The sequence below is a fragment of the Cicer arietinum genome, chromosome 7, assembly GCF_000331145.2.
Source record: "Cicer arietinum cultivar CDC Frontier isolate Library 1 chromosome 7, Cicar.CDCFrontier_v2.0, whole genome shotgun sequence".
Taxonomy (NCBI): domain Eukaryota; kingdom Viridiplantae; phylum Streptophyta; class Magnoliopsida; order Fabales; family Fabaceae; genus Cicer; species Cicer arietinum.
The window spans coordinates 61,399,222-61,416,145 of record NC_021166.2 but is presented as its reverse complement, the minus strand read 5'-3'; the positions used below and the strand labels follow the sequence as shown (position 1 = coordinate 61,416,145).

General features: G+C 31.1%; 2 protein-coding genes across 6 annotated transcripts; both read right to left on the bottom strand.

The window, feature by feature from the left end:
• Positions 1 to 2,167: 2,167 nt before the first annotated feature.
• Positions 2,168 to 5,145, bottom strand: LOC101504458 (methyl jasmonate esterase 1-like). Of its 2 annotated transcripts, XM_004514139.4 has the most exons (3): positions 4,642 to 5,143; positions 3,716 to 3,856; positions 2,168 to 2,540 (listed from the first exon to the last, which is right to left on the bottom strand). In XM_004514139.4, exons 1-3 carry the CDS (start codon positions 4,999 to 5,001, stop codon positions 2,253 to 2,255), a joined length of 789 nt encoding a protein of 262 aa, XP_004514196.1. In that variant the 5' UTR covers positions 5,002 to 5,143; the 3' UTR covers positions 2,168 to 2,252. The 2 variants fall into 2 exon arrangements, with proteins under 2 accessions (XP_004514196.1, XP_004514197.1); XM_004514140.3 differs by lacking the exon at positions 3,716 to 3,856 and having other exon boundaries at positions 4,642 to 5,145.
• Positions 5,146 to 6,232: 1,087 nt separating this feature from the next.
• On the bottom strand, positions 6,233 to 13,914 carry LOC101503711 (eukaryotic translation initiation factor 4G-like). Of its 4 annotated transcripts, none has more exons than XM_004514136.4 (11): positions 13,675 to 13,914; positions 13,357 to 13,582; positions 12,749 to 12,882; positions 12,366 to 12,503; positions 12,121 to 12,188; positions 11,966 to 12,022; positions 10,544 to 11,635; positions 10,242 to 10,455; positions 7,537 to 9,955; positions 6,863 to 7,057; positions 6,233 to 6,769 (listed from the first exon to the last, which is right to left on the bottom strand). In XM_004514136.4, the coding sequence occupies exons 2-11, from the start codon at positions 13,506 to 13,508 to the stop codon at positions 6,439 to 6,441; spliced, it is 4,800 nt and encodes a 1,599-aa protein (XP_004514193.1). In that variant the 5' UTR covers positions 13,509 to 13,582; positions 13,675 to 13,914; the 3' UTR covers positions 6,233 to 6,438. The 4 variants fall into 4 exon arrangements, with proteins under 4 accessions (XP_004514193.1, XP_027186205.1, XP_004514194.1 ...); XM_027330404.2 differs by having other exon boundaries at positions 12,366 to 12,461; XM_004514137.4 differs by having other exon boundaries at positions 7,537 to 9,952; positions 13,675 to 13,913.
• Between the last annotated feature and the right edge of the window lie 3,010 nt (positions 13,915 to 16,924).

Sequence of the window (16,924 nt, the reverse complement as noted above, 5' to 3'; positions counted from 1 at the left end):
CTTCTTTGAAATAGCTTTTTGACTTTTAATGGTTTAGCATTTAAAGCATGTCAGTCCTTTCTTTGACGTTTCTTCATTGATCTTGGATGGTACATTATCTGTCTTGAGTCTTGAGTGTAACTAGAGAAGGTTGGAGAAGATTAGAAACGAATTGCAGACTGAAACAGAGAGAATGCAATGCTGCTGTTGATGTGCAGAAAAACGGAGAATGATTAACGTTCTTGGTTTTATCAGTTTGAACTTTCTTGAGCTTCAATAATCATTCTGGAGTTCCCGTTTTAAACGTTCTGGATTTCCTTTGTTATTGTCTTGTTACATGTCAAGGTTGATTGAGCTTTCTTGACATTTGAATTTTTGGAGTTCTTAAGCCGTCATGACTTTTGTCCATCTTTGAACCCTTTTAATTTTGAGATCAAATAGCCTTTTTGAGCTTGGATGAATCCTACTTGTTTCTTTTCATGTACTGATTAGATATGAACAAATTTCCAGGACAGATTCTTTGTTAACGATGTAGATAAACTTTGAACAACATGCTGTGATGAACTTTTTTGAGGCTGTAGCTCTTTCTCTATTTTAGTGTTCTTGTTGCTGTTTTCTTTGTTTTGCTTGATTAAATTCACTCAAAAGCACAAGTTAAATTAACATAATATTTAGAATCATAATTAACATTCTTAATTAACTTTTTGTTTGTTTTCATCAAAACATTAAATTGAGATTTTGTCTCAACACATTCAACTTTTAAGTTAGAGATTTATTTAGTAAAATAAATTTTATTTATTCTAAGTTAATATTGTAAATGAGATACTTAATACATGACAAATGAATGATGATTCAAATTCTAGATACAAATGAGACTCTTAATATAAGATTGAGGAATTTCATGCATTTGAGAAATCATGTCGTTATATAATATATTAGCTAATATCAAATATTAATTTAAGATTGATCGACTCATATATAATTGCGGAGTCGGATGTTAATATTTAGAGTGACTTGATCAACATTTCAATATTTATATAAAAGTAAAAAATATTTTAATTTTTTAATTGCGTGATGTATAACCATTATGGTCTTTAATGAATCAAAATTAAACACATCATCAAATTACTAGATAAATGTAGCTAATAAAAAAGTTGAATCTCAGTCATAAAAACGAGTAACATACAATTTGTGGCAGCTTGAGTCAAAAAAATTATATTAAATGATAGATTGTTGATATACTGAATAATTATATATCTATTCATTTAAAGTAGATGAAATTAAAAAAAAATCCGAAAAAATATCTTAATTGAAAAGAGATGTGACACATATATAAGATAAAAATTATAATTCTTGTTATATTTGATAATAATAGAATAGGTGATAAATATCTGATATGTTTTTACTTTTTTTAAATTGATATAAAATGTTTATTTATTGACATAAATGGAAATAAGAACGACGTAGTAACTCAACCTACTCTCCCAATCCATGTGCAAGTTTGTTGCTTTTTCAATAAGATAAAATGAGATGAAAAGATAGAAACATGAGGAAAACAAATTTACCTCTTTTATTACGTGGCACTCTCAAATCACTCCTAACTTCTTTGGATAATTAATCTTGCAACTTTTTTCTTATACTCAATAATTTATATAAAATTATTTTTAACTTCTCATATACTTTTAATAATTTCCACGTATATTATATTATAATAAAATGTGATACAATTTTTTTTCAATTCCGCAAACACATAGAAAAATGTTAGACAATTTATAGATAGAGATTTTCAAATAAATACAATCATATTATCAATATAGTTACATTACAATATTAGTTTTAAAGTGTTTTCACTTTAACAAAATAAAAATGTCTGTTGAACATATGTGTATATTTTAAAGGAAAAAATTAGGTGTATTTTTGTATGTGTTTGGTGTTAATCACTTAAAATATTCATAATTACTTCTGATTGTTCTTTTTTATAATTATCTCAAGTTTTATGATAATCACAAAAAATGAATTTTAAGTGAAGAATAAAACCAGCCGAATAAAATACCCTAAATTTATCTTATTGTTAATTATTAAACACTTATTTTATAATTTAATTGACTAAAAAAAATCTATCTAAGTATTTCATTCACATATGTACTTTGTGTCTTTTAATCTAGACGTATAGAATTGATACCACATAAAAAGCAAAACCAAACCCGAAATTATCAAATTTAATTAAATGTAAATTCAAAATGAATTATAATCATTTAACAATCATACAAATATTAATATTTATTTGCAATCTCTAGCAAAAGAGAGGTAAGTTGATTTGGTTTAGAGAACATGACCATATGATCAGAATCCATTATCACTTTAACCTCAACAAATGGACCACTTCTCTCAACCATCCACATTTGTGAATCACTTGTCAACAAATTGTCTCCATTGCTAATTATGTATACTTTTGGTACACTTCCATTATTTTCCATACTCATTGTTGTTTCTTTATTAAATGTTTCATCATCTTTGAAGAGAGGAAATGGTCTTACCAATGATAACGCCAACGTCAAATCCTACATGTTCATTTTAACTATTAGTTTCTAAATCACTTGTAATTAGTATTTATTCATACAAAAACAGACTATTATTTATTTATTTATTTTTATTAAAAGTAGAGTGTTATTTAATATTTCTAATCAAATTACTTGCAGTGGTAAAAGTATTGTTTTGTAATATCAAGGTACCAAATTAAAATTCAATAATTAAAAACATTAATACATTAAAGTTTTTAAGGTACATGTGAGAGGTGTTTATACATAAAAGTGGTAAAACAGAAAAAAGCAGTAAAGTTGATTTGTTTTTATTGTATATTTATGACGAGCACATGTATGCATTGTAACAAACACATGGGTGAAAATAGAACATTAGGTTTCACAAGTTGTTGAAACTACTTTATTTGAATATTTCAAATTTTCGTAAAATGGTCCATACAAAAAAAAACGGAAAAGGTGATTTGGTTTAATTCTACTCTTCATCAAACTTTAACCACTCTTTCATAGAAGTATTTATAATTTTTTATAGAAATATTTATAATATAAGTTTATTAAGTATAATTTAATGTTATATTAATTTTTAAGGTATGTATTGTACATAGTATATAATAATAATTTGTACAAAAATTAGAGTGTTATTTAATATGTGAAATCCAATTTCTTGAAGTGCTAATTTAATGGTAAAAATTTTGCTTTGTAATATCAAGTACCATGTTGGAAAACATTTGTAAAATAATCATTAAGGTCTTTGATTAATAAAAATTTATTTATCCTCCAATTTTTTTTAAATTGATGAGAAATGTCATTAAAATTTGAATTCATTACTTTTATATGTAAAAAATATGTAACACTTTATTATAAGTCTACTTAGTTGCTAATTGTAAAAGCATTGATATACATGATTTTGAATTTAATTAAACATAGAAATCTCCACTTTTTCACACATACGTGTGTGAGTATATTAAATTGTTTGAAGAAAAAATATAACATTTTATTTGTTTGTAAATCACTCTTCTTATTGTTTGAGTATCACTCACTTAAAATACATTAAAATTATTTGTTACTTAAAAAAATCAATTCACTCACTTTAATATGATTATAGAAAAATCCAATTGAATTTTTAGAGCTACTTTTATACTCTTTTATTTATAAAAAAATTATATTTGTGTCCAAAAAAGCTCCTTAAATATTTTTACCTCAAATGGTGATAATTGATACATTTTGGATTCCATAAATTTGGGCCCAAATAATAAGGCTGTTGGAGGGTTGTTGGGCCCATTAAAGAAGAAATGTTGAATGTCCATTGAATCCTTGTTTTCATCTCTTTTTCTAATAAGCTGGAGATAAGACAAAAATTCCTCAAATTATTAAGATTTCTAATTTATATATATGTATATGCTTTCTTTTCATCAAATTTACAATAGCATTTGAATGCATATTTTTATGCATTCACATGACAACAAAAATGATAGATGATGAAACTCGATAGAAAAGCATGATGCCAAAATACTCCGTATAATAAAATTCAAAAACTGAAAAATGAAATATACTATTCTAGTTGTTTGAAATAATTCACAGTACAAAGGAAAAACTAAAATTCACCATTTTAACCAATAAATATTTAAAATTTCATGTAAAAAACCCTAAAATTATGGCATAGACAGGTAGATTTAGATCAAATTGCGACATTTTAAATAAATTCATTTATGGATCCAATTAAAATTCATTGACACAAATTAGATAAAAAATATTATTTCTATTTTCGAATTCAAATAAATTCAATCAAGAGATGGGTGGTTTGGTTTAAGTATTGTTGTCAGACCTTGCAACATAAACCACTTTAAAAATTAAAAAAATAAAACTATTCAAATATAACATAAAAATATGTTAAATAAAAAATGAGATGACTTATATTTTAATTTCACAAAAATAAATCAAATAAAACTCGAAATAGAAACATATTTTAACATCAGAAATATTTTAACTTTAATGATTGGAAAGTATTTTGACAACATCCAACCAAATTCATTCCAAGGGACTATTAAGTTAATGCATGTTTAATTTTCAATCAACTAAAAATATGAGAGAAAAAGGTAAACAAAAAGAAGAAGAAAAAAAGTACCTCTTGAGTAATAGTTGGGTAAGTGAGATTTTCACTTATAACAAAAGCAGCAGCAAAAATAGCAATAGAGATTTTGTTAGGGAACTTTTCCATAGCCATGGATATAGAGATTCCACCAAAACTATGACCAACAAGAATCACCTTTTCATGTGAAGGAAGTGACTCCATGAATGTCATCAAAGGTTCATTGTAGTCTAATATTGAACAAATATCTTGAACTTGCTTTGTATTCAAACCACAAGCACCCATGTCAATAGTTGTAACATTATGACCAATTGATTTAAGCATAGTTGCCACTTTATACCAACACCATGCACCATAACTTGCTCCATGAATTAGCACAAAGTGACTCTTCCCCATCTTCAAAATTTTGAGGCTTTTATTTTTCCCCTTGTTTAAGAATTTGGAACTTTATATGAACCAATTTTAGACTAAAGTATTTTTTTCATAGAATTTGGGTTATTTAAGCTTAATCATTCTAGGATGGGGATTTCATAATTTAATGATATACATATATATACTATGTACCTCTATATTATTTCGTTTATTCTATGATATAAAATAAGTCCATATGACTTTATTTATTTATTTGTTCCAAGTCCGCATGACTTTATTGTATTACAAGGATTAATTAAATCCATGTGCAACATCTTTATGAAAATTAAATTTTATTTAAAATATATCAAATTTTGCTTGAGTCAATATAAAATTTCATTATAAACACCTTCTGAAAAAATTAAATAATTATATAATCTCACACCTATAGGAGATATGTAGTCTATATATATAATAATAGTAATAATAATGCAAACACCTCCAACATGTACCAACTAACATAATAATGTCACCATCCAACAAAAGAAAAGAAAGCAAGGGACCCTCTCTGAAGTGGAGGGGCACTAACAAGTTTCGTGCTAACACTTTTTTTCAATATTTTATCTTTCATTAGGTAGAATTCATATAGGTCTTCTCACTTAAACTGGTGGAACTTGAATAATTTTGAGATAGTGTTTATAAGAGTTAAAGTAAGTGCTGGCAGCACTTTTCTTATCAAGTATTTTTCTTTTGTTTGAGTTAATTTTCTCACCCAAAGTGGTAATTTCTCCTTGTGGCTGATGACATTTTTTGACTTCATACTAAATTTTATCAGCAATAATAATTTACAATCTCATACAAGAAACATGTCATCCTTTTCATTCTTAATCAATTTGAGGTCTATCAATATTCAATAGTCTAATTGAATTACATTATATTTCATGTTGTTCATGATGACCATATCTTATTGAAAGTGCTAATTGCATGAGGGGAAACTTTGGATGTCATCTATTCTATGACTGAAAAACTGAAACACAAATCAAATTTTGTAGACCAGTGTAGACTTTTGCTATGCCCTTTTCACACCATTTTCCTGATTGCTTAAAGTGTAAAAATTAATGAGCTTAGAAAGTTTGATTTGGTCTGATCTTAAGGTATACCCCTTTTTTCACTCCAGAGATCTGTTCTAAATCATTGGAACAGATTTATACAAATTTATAATTTAAACCATTTTTATAACTACAAAGACATAAATAAAAGGCCACAGTCAATCGGATATTGTAACTTCAGCCTAAATTGTTTTTGATGCTCAATTGAGCCTTTTACAATTGCAGTGAAGATGTAGGAGAAATAATATTAAGACAAAAGAAATCTCACATTCTACCCACCCATCTCACTGAGTAATCCCCAAAGCACTAGACAAAATAATTTACCCCCGTATATGTATGTAAAAAGCATGCATACATTGAGCATCACTATTATCTAAATAAATTTCTCCAACTTCTTTGATGTAATAGAATTAGGTGGTCGGAAAGACTCCAACCGCAAGTTAGAGCTCGCGCGAATTTCACTAAGAACGCTGTCCCCTTTCTCATGCTGTATTACTTCCAGGGTGCTTCCAAGAATATCAGCTGCAAGTCCAACTTCTAAGAGACTACCTGGCTCCTCTCCACCATCATGTATTAACTTCCCAATTTCATTCAAACTGACTAAACTCTCTGTTATAATTTCTGCAAAAATACGGCCAAGAAACTCGGGTGCCTTGGGGGCATCATTAACTGCATCCTCCAATGTACTGAGAACAGTCTCAAACCTGGCCAACATAATATGGAAAAATACCATTACAAGTGTTATCACAACAAAATTATTCTCCCTACTAATCACTATATAGTGAAAGAAATCTTACCCTTCGATAAGCTGAGTTTGACTCAAGAGGCCATCCTGATATTTCACAAGTTTGACAAGCAGTTTGCCTAAAAGATTTTGTTCAGCGTCCTTCCTCTCAAATGAGTCTGTGACCCAGAGAGAAACCATGGAAGGATGAAAGCTTGGAGAGTTCAAATCTTTAACACATTCAACAACTTCATTTTCATCTCTAGCACTGAAAGTTGAATAAATTTCAGTTAGATAATTACACGCAAGATAAATGGGGAAATAAACTCGCTGTGCAACACTACAAAAACAAAACACCTGAACTTAAGGTGTTTTGAGTGGTTTGGGTATTAAATATTAATCATATTGTTAAAAGCTGTGAAGGAATGGACTTAATCTAACCAAGACCTATTTTTACTATAGGGTTGCTTTTCATAAATAAATAAGGTGGTAAGTTTGTTTTTCCACTAAATCAAACAACTAATTAAAATTTGTGGTCCAAAAAACTAGCAATTAAAAGAAAAGATCAATAAAAGCATGAAAGATTTATAATTGACACCAGCACAGTCACAGATGATATAATATAAAGCTATATCAAAATAAAGATAAAACCCTAAATGAAATAAAATGGTTAGATAGAATGTAATAAACATTGGTATGTCTCAACTTTCATGAGAGAAGATATAAATACCACAGAGAAAACAGTACCTGTAGTATTCTCTGATTGCCGACAAGGACATGTCCCGGAGTCGTTCCTCTGGCCAAACCTTCTCTGAAGAAGCATTCTGGGAAACTATCGGCCCATGCAAATGAGCGTGAGGCGAAGTTGCAACAGGACTGTCTAGATTCCGATCATGATTCCTTAAGTCTCTGTTATCATAGTTTATATTATGCACTGGAGCACTTGAATGATCATAACCAGCTAGACTTGAAGATCTATCTGAAATATATCTTGATGCAATATCCTCCCTTGAGTCATACGGTGTGCGCTCAGATAAATTGTTATAACCATTAAGATCAGTAGGCATTCTGTGAGAATCTCCAGGGACAAAATGCACATCAGGTATTGATAAATTAGAAATTGCTCCTCTAATGGACATTCCCCTAGCAAGACCACCTTGGGGTACCAATGTTATAGAATCATTACCCAAGGGTCTTTGAGGCAAATTAACCAACAAGGTCCTAGGCTCATAAGATTGCCTTTCTTCAAAATGAGCATCCTGAGACCCAATTCCATGTGCTTGAGTAGGCAGCCCACGCGGTCCACCTATCTGAGCATTGGGAGACAGCGTAGGTGATCCTCTAGGATTAAAATCCATGGGGCTCCTCCTTGCAGATTGATTGTTTCCCATACCACGGCCCAGCCTTCCAGCTTGAGCCTGCCTCTCTTGCACAGCATCTCTGTGTACCTCCTCAATCTTCTTTGGACCATCAATTTTCCTCCTCTGTTGCCATCTATTCTTTCTCAAATCAATAACATCCTTCAACATAAACCTCAACCTAGAAGATAAATTCATGTTGTTTGATAAGATTTTCAACCTTTCAAAATATACATCCATATGTTCCTTGGCTTTGGGATGGTCAATCATGTCCCCAATAGTACTCATCAGCTTGCATAAAGCTTCAACATCTTCCTCATCCGGATCCTGAACTTGACCAAGTAATTTCTTGATACACTCATGCATTATCCTCTCTGTCAACATTTTCTTCTTATACAGTTCTCCGATCAATCTGATGTTTCCTAACATGCGTCTTCTTGCCTTGGTTTTTCTCTGTTCCCTTTCTTCATCTGATTGTTTGACCTCGCCCTCATCAACCTTATTTGCCTCTTCTTGTTCTCTTTCACCCCTCTCAAATTCCTCCTGGCATTTGTTTAATAATAACCTTTTAAAAGTTATCTTTTCATTGCCCTCACTTAAATCAGGCAACTCAGAAGCCAAATGTGAACAGAAGTTTGCATACATTTCACAGAAGGTAGGCTCCGTCAGAGCCTTCTCGAAGATTTGTGAGATGACACCAGTGAGAGTGACTGCATTGTCAATATTAACTGTTTTTACCTGTTCAAAAAGTCTATCAAAATTCTGAGGAGTTAGTTTGTTTAATATAGCTTTCAGTTGCCTCTGCTTTGCCTCTTCCTCATCTGAGACTTTGCCTATTTCGTACTTCTTCTCAGCCCTGTGCATCATCTGTACTGGAGACTGAGGAGAAGGAATTAAACCTCTCTGCTGGAAGCTAGCAAAACGCTGCCACCTCTCCCCGTCAGGGCTATTTCTTTGCATTCCACTCTGATTTCCCACAGATTGCATTGGCCCAGAAAGGATTCCCCCAGCACATTGGATGGATGCCTGTGCACGAGGATTCCTTAAAACACCAAAATTGCCTCCTGGGCCATGTCTGAATCCGCCATTAGCTCCAATACCATCCAAACCACGCCCAGGATGAAAAGAACTGGAAACTTTACTCCATCTGTCTTCCTCAGCCACAACATTCCCACGACGTTCCATCCTTGTCCTGTCTACAATTCTTCCAGAACTAGGATGTGAATCGTGAGAATTACTAATATTGGCACTCATCAAAGCCTCAGCTATGTCTGTCGTAATTTCAAAACCTTCAGGAAGAGAAATGCATTGCTCTGCGAATTTCAAAAGGAAATCACGTGAGTACTTTTTTTCTGTACTTCCACTTCCATCAATAACCTGTGGAGATTTATCATCGACTTGAAGTTTTGATGTAGACATGTCAGCTGCATCCTCCCAGTCATCAGGTTCAGCTTTACTGTGACTACATTTCTCACCTCCTGTAGCATCTGATTTAGCAGAAGCTGCAGATAACTGCTTTAAACCTTCAAACATAGATGCACTTTCTGTGCTCTCTGAAATTAAGACAGATTCTTTCTTTTCCTCAGGTCCTTTATATGCATTATAAAGGTCAGAAGTTGAACCAGCAGCATCTGCTTTCTGGAGAGTCTCTTTTCTTTTCTTCTTCCCTTTAGATGTAGTTTTCGCCTTATTCGGCTCTAAATTAGGTCTATCTTTGGTACCTGACATTGAGTCACTGAAAGCATTCTCTGCACTATCATTAATTTCCTTTGCTGTTGTTTCTGCTAAATCGACAGACTGCATATCTGCTGTGTCAATTTCAATAAAAAGATCCATTAGTAACTACACTACTATTTCTATCTAATGAAACGTCACTAGAATCAAATGCAATAGAGGTAGATGCGCTGAAAATATCATCTACTCCTTCTGACTTAAAAGTTAAAACTAGCAGATTCATGTTGTCCTTTCTGTATTCTTTTAAAGGAAGACCTCAGTGCTTATTGCAGCATCCTTTTCAGTTTGTTTAAATTGTGTTCCATTACATTTAATATTCAAGAGGAAGTTCATCATTTTAAAAATAATAATAATGCTTACCTTCAGATGATTCATCTATCTTGTTGTGCTTATGATTATTAAAACTATCAACAGCTTGAGCAATAGATCCTTTAGATATGAGAAAATCTTCAATGATAATTGCAGGAGAATGTTTTGTTTCACTTCCTACTGGTGTGGAAACCCCAGTATCAGATATACCACTGTCAACAGCTCGAGACAGCATATTATTCACTGTAGGAGATTGCACAGAGACCTGTGGAAACAGTCGAGAAATCCATACACTATATATTCAATTATACCAAGATCCAAATATTTGTGTGAAAAATAATTCAATTGTATACCTGATTTTGAGATGATTGACCTTTTATCACAGGTTTCTTCTGATTATCCTTCAAAGAGTTGGAAATACTAAGAGATTCCCTCATCCTGTCTTCATTATTAGACACAACTGAAACAGAATCCACAGTCACAGCTGATGACATCACATTAGGCACTTCACGAGGACGTTCGGCAGTGGGGGGTTCGTCAATGCCAGGAATAGGAGTGCTGACTTTATTAACAGGCAGAGAACTTAGAGACGATGAATTCATGAAAGCCACATTTTGGGGACCGTGGTTCACAGGATAATTAAATATTGGGGGCTGAGCATTGGGTGTTATTTGGCTACTTGTTAGTGGAAGAGAACTAGAAGGTTGATAATATGTGTTGGAAGGATAATAATTCATAGGCTGAGAAGCAACAAAGGATTTGACAGGTTGGGATTGAGAAGGTACATTAGGATGAGACCTAGCACCAGATGACCCACCATCTGAATATCCATCTGCCCTTTTATCAAGCCTCAGCTCTTCATGCGTTTCAGGATGAGTTATCTTGACAGGAGTAGTTCTTCGAGGACTGGCAAACTTTCCACCCTGCTGCTGGGGATATTGAGGACTGATGCCAATGCCCATGTTACCCAATTGATGGGGTAACTGATGACTCATTTGATGAGTGAAACTTATATTATGACCTGAATGCATGATCCCCTGAGGGTGCATTGGATGAGGCTGAAGACCTGGAACAAAAACCGGCTGTGGCATTGGTGCAACATTTCCAATCGGTATGGGCATTGGTATAGGAATCTGGCGGGATGCCGGTGACATACACTGAGACTGAATCTGTAGATTAGGACCACCAAACTGTAAAGATGCATGTGACTGCTGAAATGGTGTGGCCATTGAAATCCCAGTTACTGGAACAACAGAAGGCTTCTGCATCTGGCTTGCCGAGGTCAAAGCTGGCACCTGAGTATTCTTTTTAGCCTTAGCCCCTATACGAGTGTCCCCAGCATTAGATTGCTCGGTTACAACTGCATCTTTCCTAGGTGCTAGCTGCTGCTTTGGAGCAGGAGGTACTGGCCCTGAAGGCACGGGTCTAAAAGAGTCATGATGTGCCTGAAAATTTAAGCAAATAGACATCAAGCAAGAACTTGCTATGAAAAGTGAAAACACATTAAGCAAGCTAGCTTCAACTAGACAAAACTTGCTATGAGCTCTTCATTCAGATTCTATTTCAAATCCAGTCTATATTCATATTGTTCCTTTGAGAGGATATTGTTCCTTTGAGAGCAGACATCCAATTGCTATTGTTCTATTTCAAATCCAGTTTATATTCATATTTCAAAACTTGCTAGCAGTGGCAGTAAGTAACTCAGTAAGTCTATCTATATCTATACAAAGGTACATACATCAAAGAGAAGTGACACAAAAAATAAAAGTGAATACCTGATTGCGCTCCTGCTCATCTAAATTAGGTGGAGCTGAGCTTGTACGAGCAGGAATCTGCATATTATAAGAACATGATCAGTTAGTTACTCACCCTAAAATTCCATAGAACACATAATACACCAAACATTTAGCAATGATATGTAAGAACTTACAGCCACCCCATTAATAAAGCTAGGAACAATTGATCCAAACTGAACAGGGAATGCCTTAGATGCATCTCCTGTGACAGATGTAAAAATTCAGATTACTTAACTATCACAGTCACAGCAAACAAAAAACAACTAATAAAAAACAAAGCAATTGCCAAAACAACTTCCTGTTACCCAATCTACAAGTAACAAAAAAACAAGAGTCAATCTACATCTTATGTACCATAACAAAAAGAAAACTAACATACCCTTAGCGGGGCTTGTAGGAGTGGTCATATCAGTGCTCACGGAGGGCGGTTGAGAAGTTAGTTCTTTTTTAACAGCTCTAGGGCTTCGTTGTGCAGCTGTTGATTCAGATGATTTAGTAACCGGCCTATCATATGCTCCTATCCTACCACGTAAACTAATGAATTACATATTTAAAAAGAAAAACCATAATTTACCAAACACTTCAACACAAACATCATTTGCATATTCTTCCAGTATAAAGAGGAAGGAATAGGAAGGGATCTTCCACATTGTACTTGTGCAATAAACTTTTACTTAACACCATAACTAGACACCGAAAACCAATTAAGAGAAGAATCCGATATTTTCCAAAAATTAAATAAGAACTCATCTTAAAGCTTACCACCATGCAATTGGGGTTGTACATGAGTACCATTATGTATGGTTTGAGCAGCAGAAGCACTGTTCAACTCTGATGAATTCACTGGGGAAAGGTTCACCCTATATTGCCCACCGTGTGTAGACTTCTTGTTAAAACTGGAACACGCAGCATAAATAATCAATATGACAGGAACAGAGAAGAGAGAAGAGAGAGAGAACACTACTCATAATGGGGTGAAAAAAATAACTACTGTATTAACCAATTAAGAAATCATCAAACTACATGCAACAAAACAACAAATTGACTAGGGGAACAGTCCAAAACAAAATGTGGAGTTATAACTTAATGTTAAAAAAACAAAAAAAGTAAAAGTTATCACAAATTCATATAGTTATGTAATTTGTCATATATGTATTCCATGCATTTTATCCAAACCTGATATAGTGTAAACTTCATCGTTTGAATTTTCATTCACAAAGACTATATAATTGACTTTATTACCCTATTAACATACACACAGTCACAGATTCTAAAAATCAAAACACCATTCAAGTATTCATAATTCATCACAAGAATTTAAAAACAAAACAAGAATCATAATAACGGCAAATTTGCAAACTCAAACAGACCTCTTGGAAGAGTTGATCGACGGAGCGGCACCGCCGCCTCCCCCCCTTCCATAGGCGCCTAAGGAACCTCTCTGCTGATTGAAGCTAGACGATCGCCCAGATTTCTTATAAACGGCGTCGTTCTTTTCGGTTATTGATTGATTGAAGGACATATATCCCAATCCTGTGATTCCTCAAAAATGAAAGATAGAACAAAATTGAAATATCTTCCTCTTTTCAAATTTACCTGCAAATTTCAAAGAAGCAAAACCATTATAACCGTTAAACAAAATAAATTCAATAATTGAAAAGAAAGAAAGAAAGAAGAGAGTGGAGCACCTGAAGAGTGGAGTGTGAGTGAAATTAGGGTTTTGTTTGCACGGAGACGATAGAACTGTGAGGTAAAAAGAATGGAGAGGGAAGAAGAAGAAGAGTGTGAGAGTGTGTGAAAGCAAAACTGCAAATTGGGGAGGAGAGAGAAAATCGAAGAGGTAAGAGAGAGAGAGGGGGGTTAGTTATACGGTTAAGATTGGTCAAAACTGAAAAAAAGGAGGTAGCTATTTTAGGAGAAGTTGCGGTTTTTGTGACACCTATTCACTTCACTCACTCTTCAACAACACATCTCATAAATTTTAATATATATAACATCATAATTCATTATATAGTATCATATTGTTTTTCTTATATTTTTAAAACTCTTCAAAATATAACTATTTTTTTAGCCTTGCAATAGTTTCCGTATTTGTATCAATTTCATCTTTCAAATATATGCTGTATTTATTTAAGTTCATAAACTTTACTTATGTTTTGTGTGTTGAACTCATTAGTCTCAGAGTTCCAAATAAAGAAAACCGAATATTCAAAAATCTTTTCATCTTTTGTAAGTACTAAGTAAGGAAAAAATGACAATGATACTTAAAAAGAACAATTTTTTTACCATATACCTCCATACAATTATATTTCTACCTCATATTTTACATAAATTATTAATTTTACTCTTTTAAAAGAAATCAAAGACAAAAAAAATTATCTTACCCCTATATCTTCTACTGTATTCCACAAAATTTAAAATTAGAGTTTCTCAAAAACATAAATTTATATTACAAAATTTAAATTTTTAGTTTTCTAAAATACACTTATATATCAAAAAATTTAAAATAAGATTTTTGGTGCAAACAAAAAGTGTGTTGTTACATAAAAATATTGTCCCCGTGCCAACAAACTTGTGATAAGTTTTTGGTCATGAATTTTTTTTAAACATAATAATGTATTTTATGGAATTTATTTTAAATTTTTTTGAAACACATATATATATTTTTAAAATTTTAAAATATGAAGTTTTTTTTAAAATATGAAGTTTTTTAAAATTTCTATGAATAATCATAATTTATTTTATATTTTATTTAGATATTTGGTACACATAAAACTATTGTGAATTAGATTCAAGAGATTGATATAAAAAATAAAATTACAGTTATCATCGCTATATCATATATAGAAACACGGGGAATAATAGGAAGATATTTTTTATATTATTTTAAAAATTTTAATAATAAATGTTTTTTATATACCAGAAATTTAAGTTTTTGAAATTTTTAGTATGTAAAAGTTTGTCTAAGCTTTATATATCAGAAATTTTTTGTATGAAATTTTTTCTCAGTTTTATTTATATATCCGAAATTCCCGCTATGAAATTGTGTTTTCAATTTTGTTATACATACTAGAAATTTAAATTTTTCAAAATTTTTAGTTTGAAATTTTTCTGCTTCTAAACTTTATTTATATACCAAACATTACATTTAAAAAAATTATAGACGTAGAAGTTAAAATCTGAAATATAAAATTCAATTTTCGTCCGTAAGTCCGCTTTTACATCTCAATTTTGTTTTTCTTTGTCCTTCACACACTGAGAAAGCCATGCAAAAATAACTAGTAATCTGTAACTGTATAAATAGAATAACCAATAATTTAGGAGACTGGTTTTTATAATGGAAACTTGTAAAATATATGAGTAAAATAACCTAGTATAATATAAATTGATTTTTTTTAATAATATTTAACATATTAAATGTTCTAAAATATTAAAAAAATCACTATTTATATTTTACAAAATTTTAAAGTAAAATACTTAATAAAATATAATATTTTATATAACCATCAACTCATATCCATTATTTTAAAGGTAGTTATCAGGTAAATCAAACATTTTTTAACATAAATATAAAAAAAATCTTTATATTAAGAATGTATGTAAATTAAATCGTTAATATTTTTAAAAGCACATCTTCATAATTAATTTATGAAAGTGGGTCATGTATATTTCCCCACTATAATAATATAGGTTTATTTATTAAATTATTATTTCTAAGTTTTAATTAATTTTTAATAATATATTTTTTTAATTTGATATATTTTTATTATTATTTTACATATTTCAAACGTAGTCTTGATTAATTTTATTTTATAATATTAATTTTGAGTATATAATATATAACATTTTGCTTCAAATTTGTTACTCTAACACAATACTTTTATACATTAATATTAAATAATATTTTATAAATTATAATTTATAAATCAACTAAAATTCAACATTCTTAAGACTGAATTTGAGTTTATGATTTCTAATTAATCAAAAAGAGAGATGTGTCATCTCATCTTGTTGTAGAGTTTTTTGCATTCATATGATACCAATAGTAATAGTGATATATGATAGATATTAATTAACAAGCTTTATCAATCTAATTTTATTGGACAAAGCATTGATTAAGAACTCTCACATAATAGTAGTGAGTTAGGATTTAGAGCTTACTCAGAAGAGAAAAAGAAACCAATAAATTGATTAGATTTTTCATCAAGTTTAAAGTGACAAGAATACTAAGTGCAACTAAAAGCCAATGAAAAACAATTTATTAGGAACTCCATAAATGAAGACGAGCAACAACTTAATTGCAACTTGGAAGTATAATGATTGTGATTATCACCATAAGAAAGTTTGCTTATCAAAATTCAATCAATATCCTAATTCAACTGAATTAAACTAATATTAATTGTACGACATAAATAATTAGAGTTTAAACTTTGATAAAGGAGAAAATATTAATATATTAAATAATATATTAATATTTATTGATTGAAAAAAAATTAATGTTTTATCAATAAAAATTAAGTTGGTGGAACGGTCTAAACTTTTATATTGTGTTCGAATTCAAATTAAAATATTTGTTAAAAATATAAATATATTTAATATGTGACGTGTTTTGAATATGATTATCATGTTAAATAGAACCTATGAAAAAGAAAAAAATCAATATTTACAATGAATAAATGTTAAAAGTTCAATTGAAATACGCTAGAGGAATTCGTTGCCAAATTAAAATAGTAAAAAGTTACTCACTTACTTTTGACGTATGAGCACTATTAATGATGTGCTTAGTCAACAAAATATGTTCATTCCTTGCATGTGCTTGAGAATCCCCACGCGGGTTATAGCGATTTATTATTGAAAGTTATACTCCGTATACCTACACTTAGGGGTGGACATCGGGCGGGTATGGGTGGGTTCGGGCCTAAAATGTAAAACCGGCCC

Coding starts and splice junctions, on each gene's coding strand:
- LOC101504458 (XM_004514139.4), bottom strand. CDS start 5,001: ATGGGGAAGAGTCACTTTGTGCTAATTCATGGAGCAAGTTATGGTGCA. Junction 3,857..4,641: donor ACCCAACTATTACTCAAGAG/GTACTTTTTTTC, acceptor TCTTATCTCCAG/CTTATTAGAAAAAGAGATGA. Junction 2,541..3,715: donor ATCAATTATCACCATTTGAG/GTAAAAATATTT, acceptor ATGAACATGTAG/GATTTGACGTTGGCGTTATC.
- LOC101503711 (XM_004514136.4), bottom strand. CDS start 13,508: ATGTCCTTCAATCAATCAATAACCGAAAAGAACGACGCCGTTTATAAG. Junction 12,504..12,748: donor ACAACCCCAATTGCATGGTG/GTAAGCTTTAAG, acceptor GTGGTAGGATAG/GAGCATATGATAGGCCGGTT. Junction 11,636..11,965: donor ATGAGCAGGAGCGCAATCAG/GTATTCACTTTT, acceptor TTAAATTTTCAG/GCACATCATGACTCTTTTAG.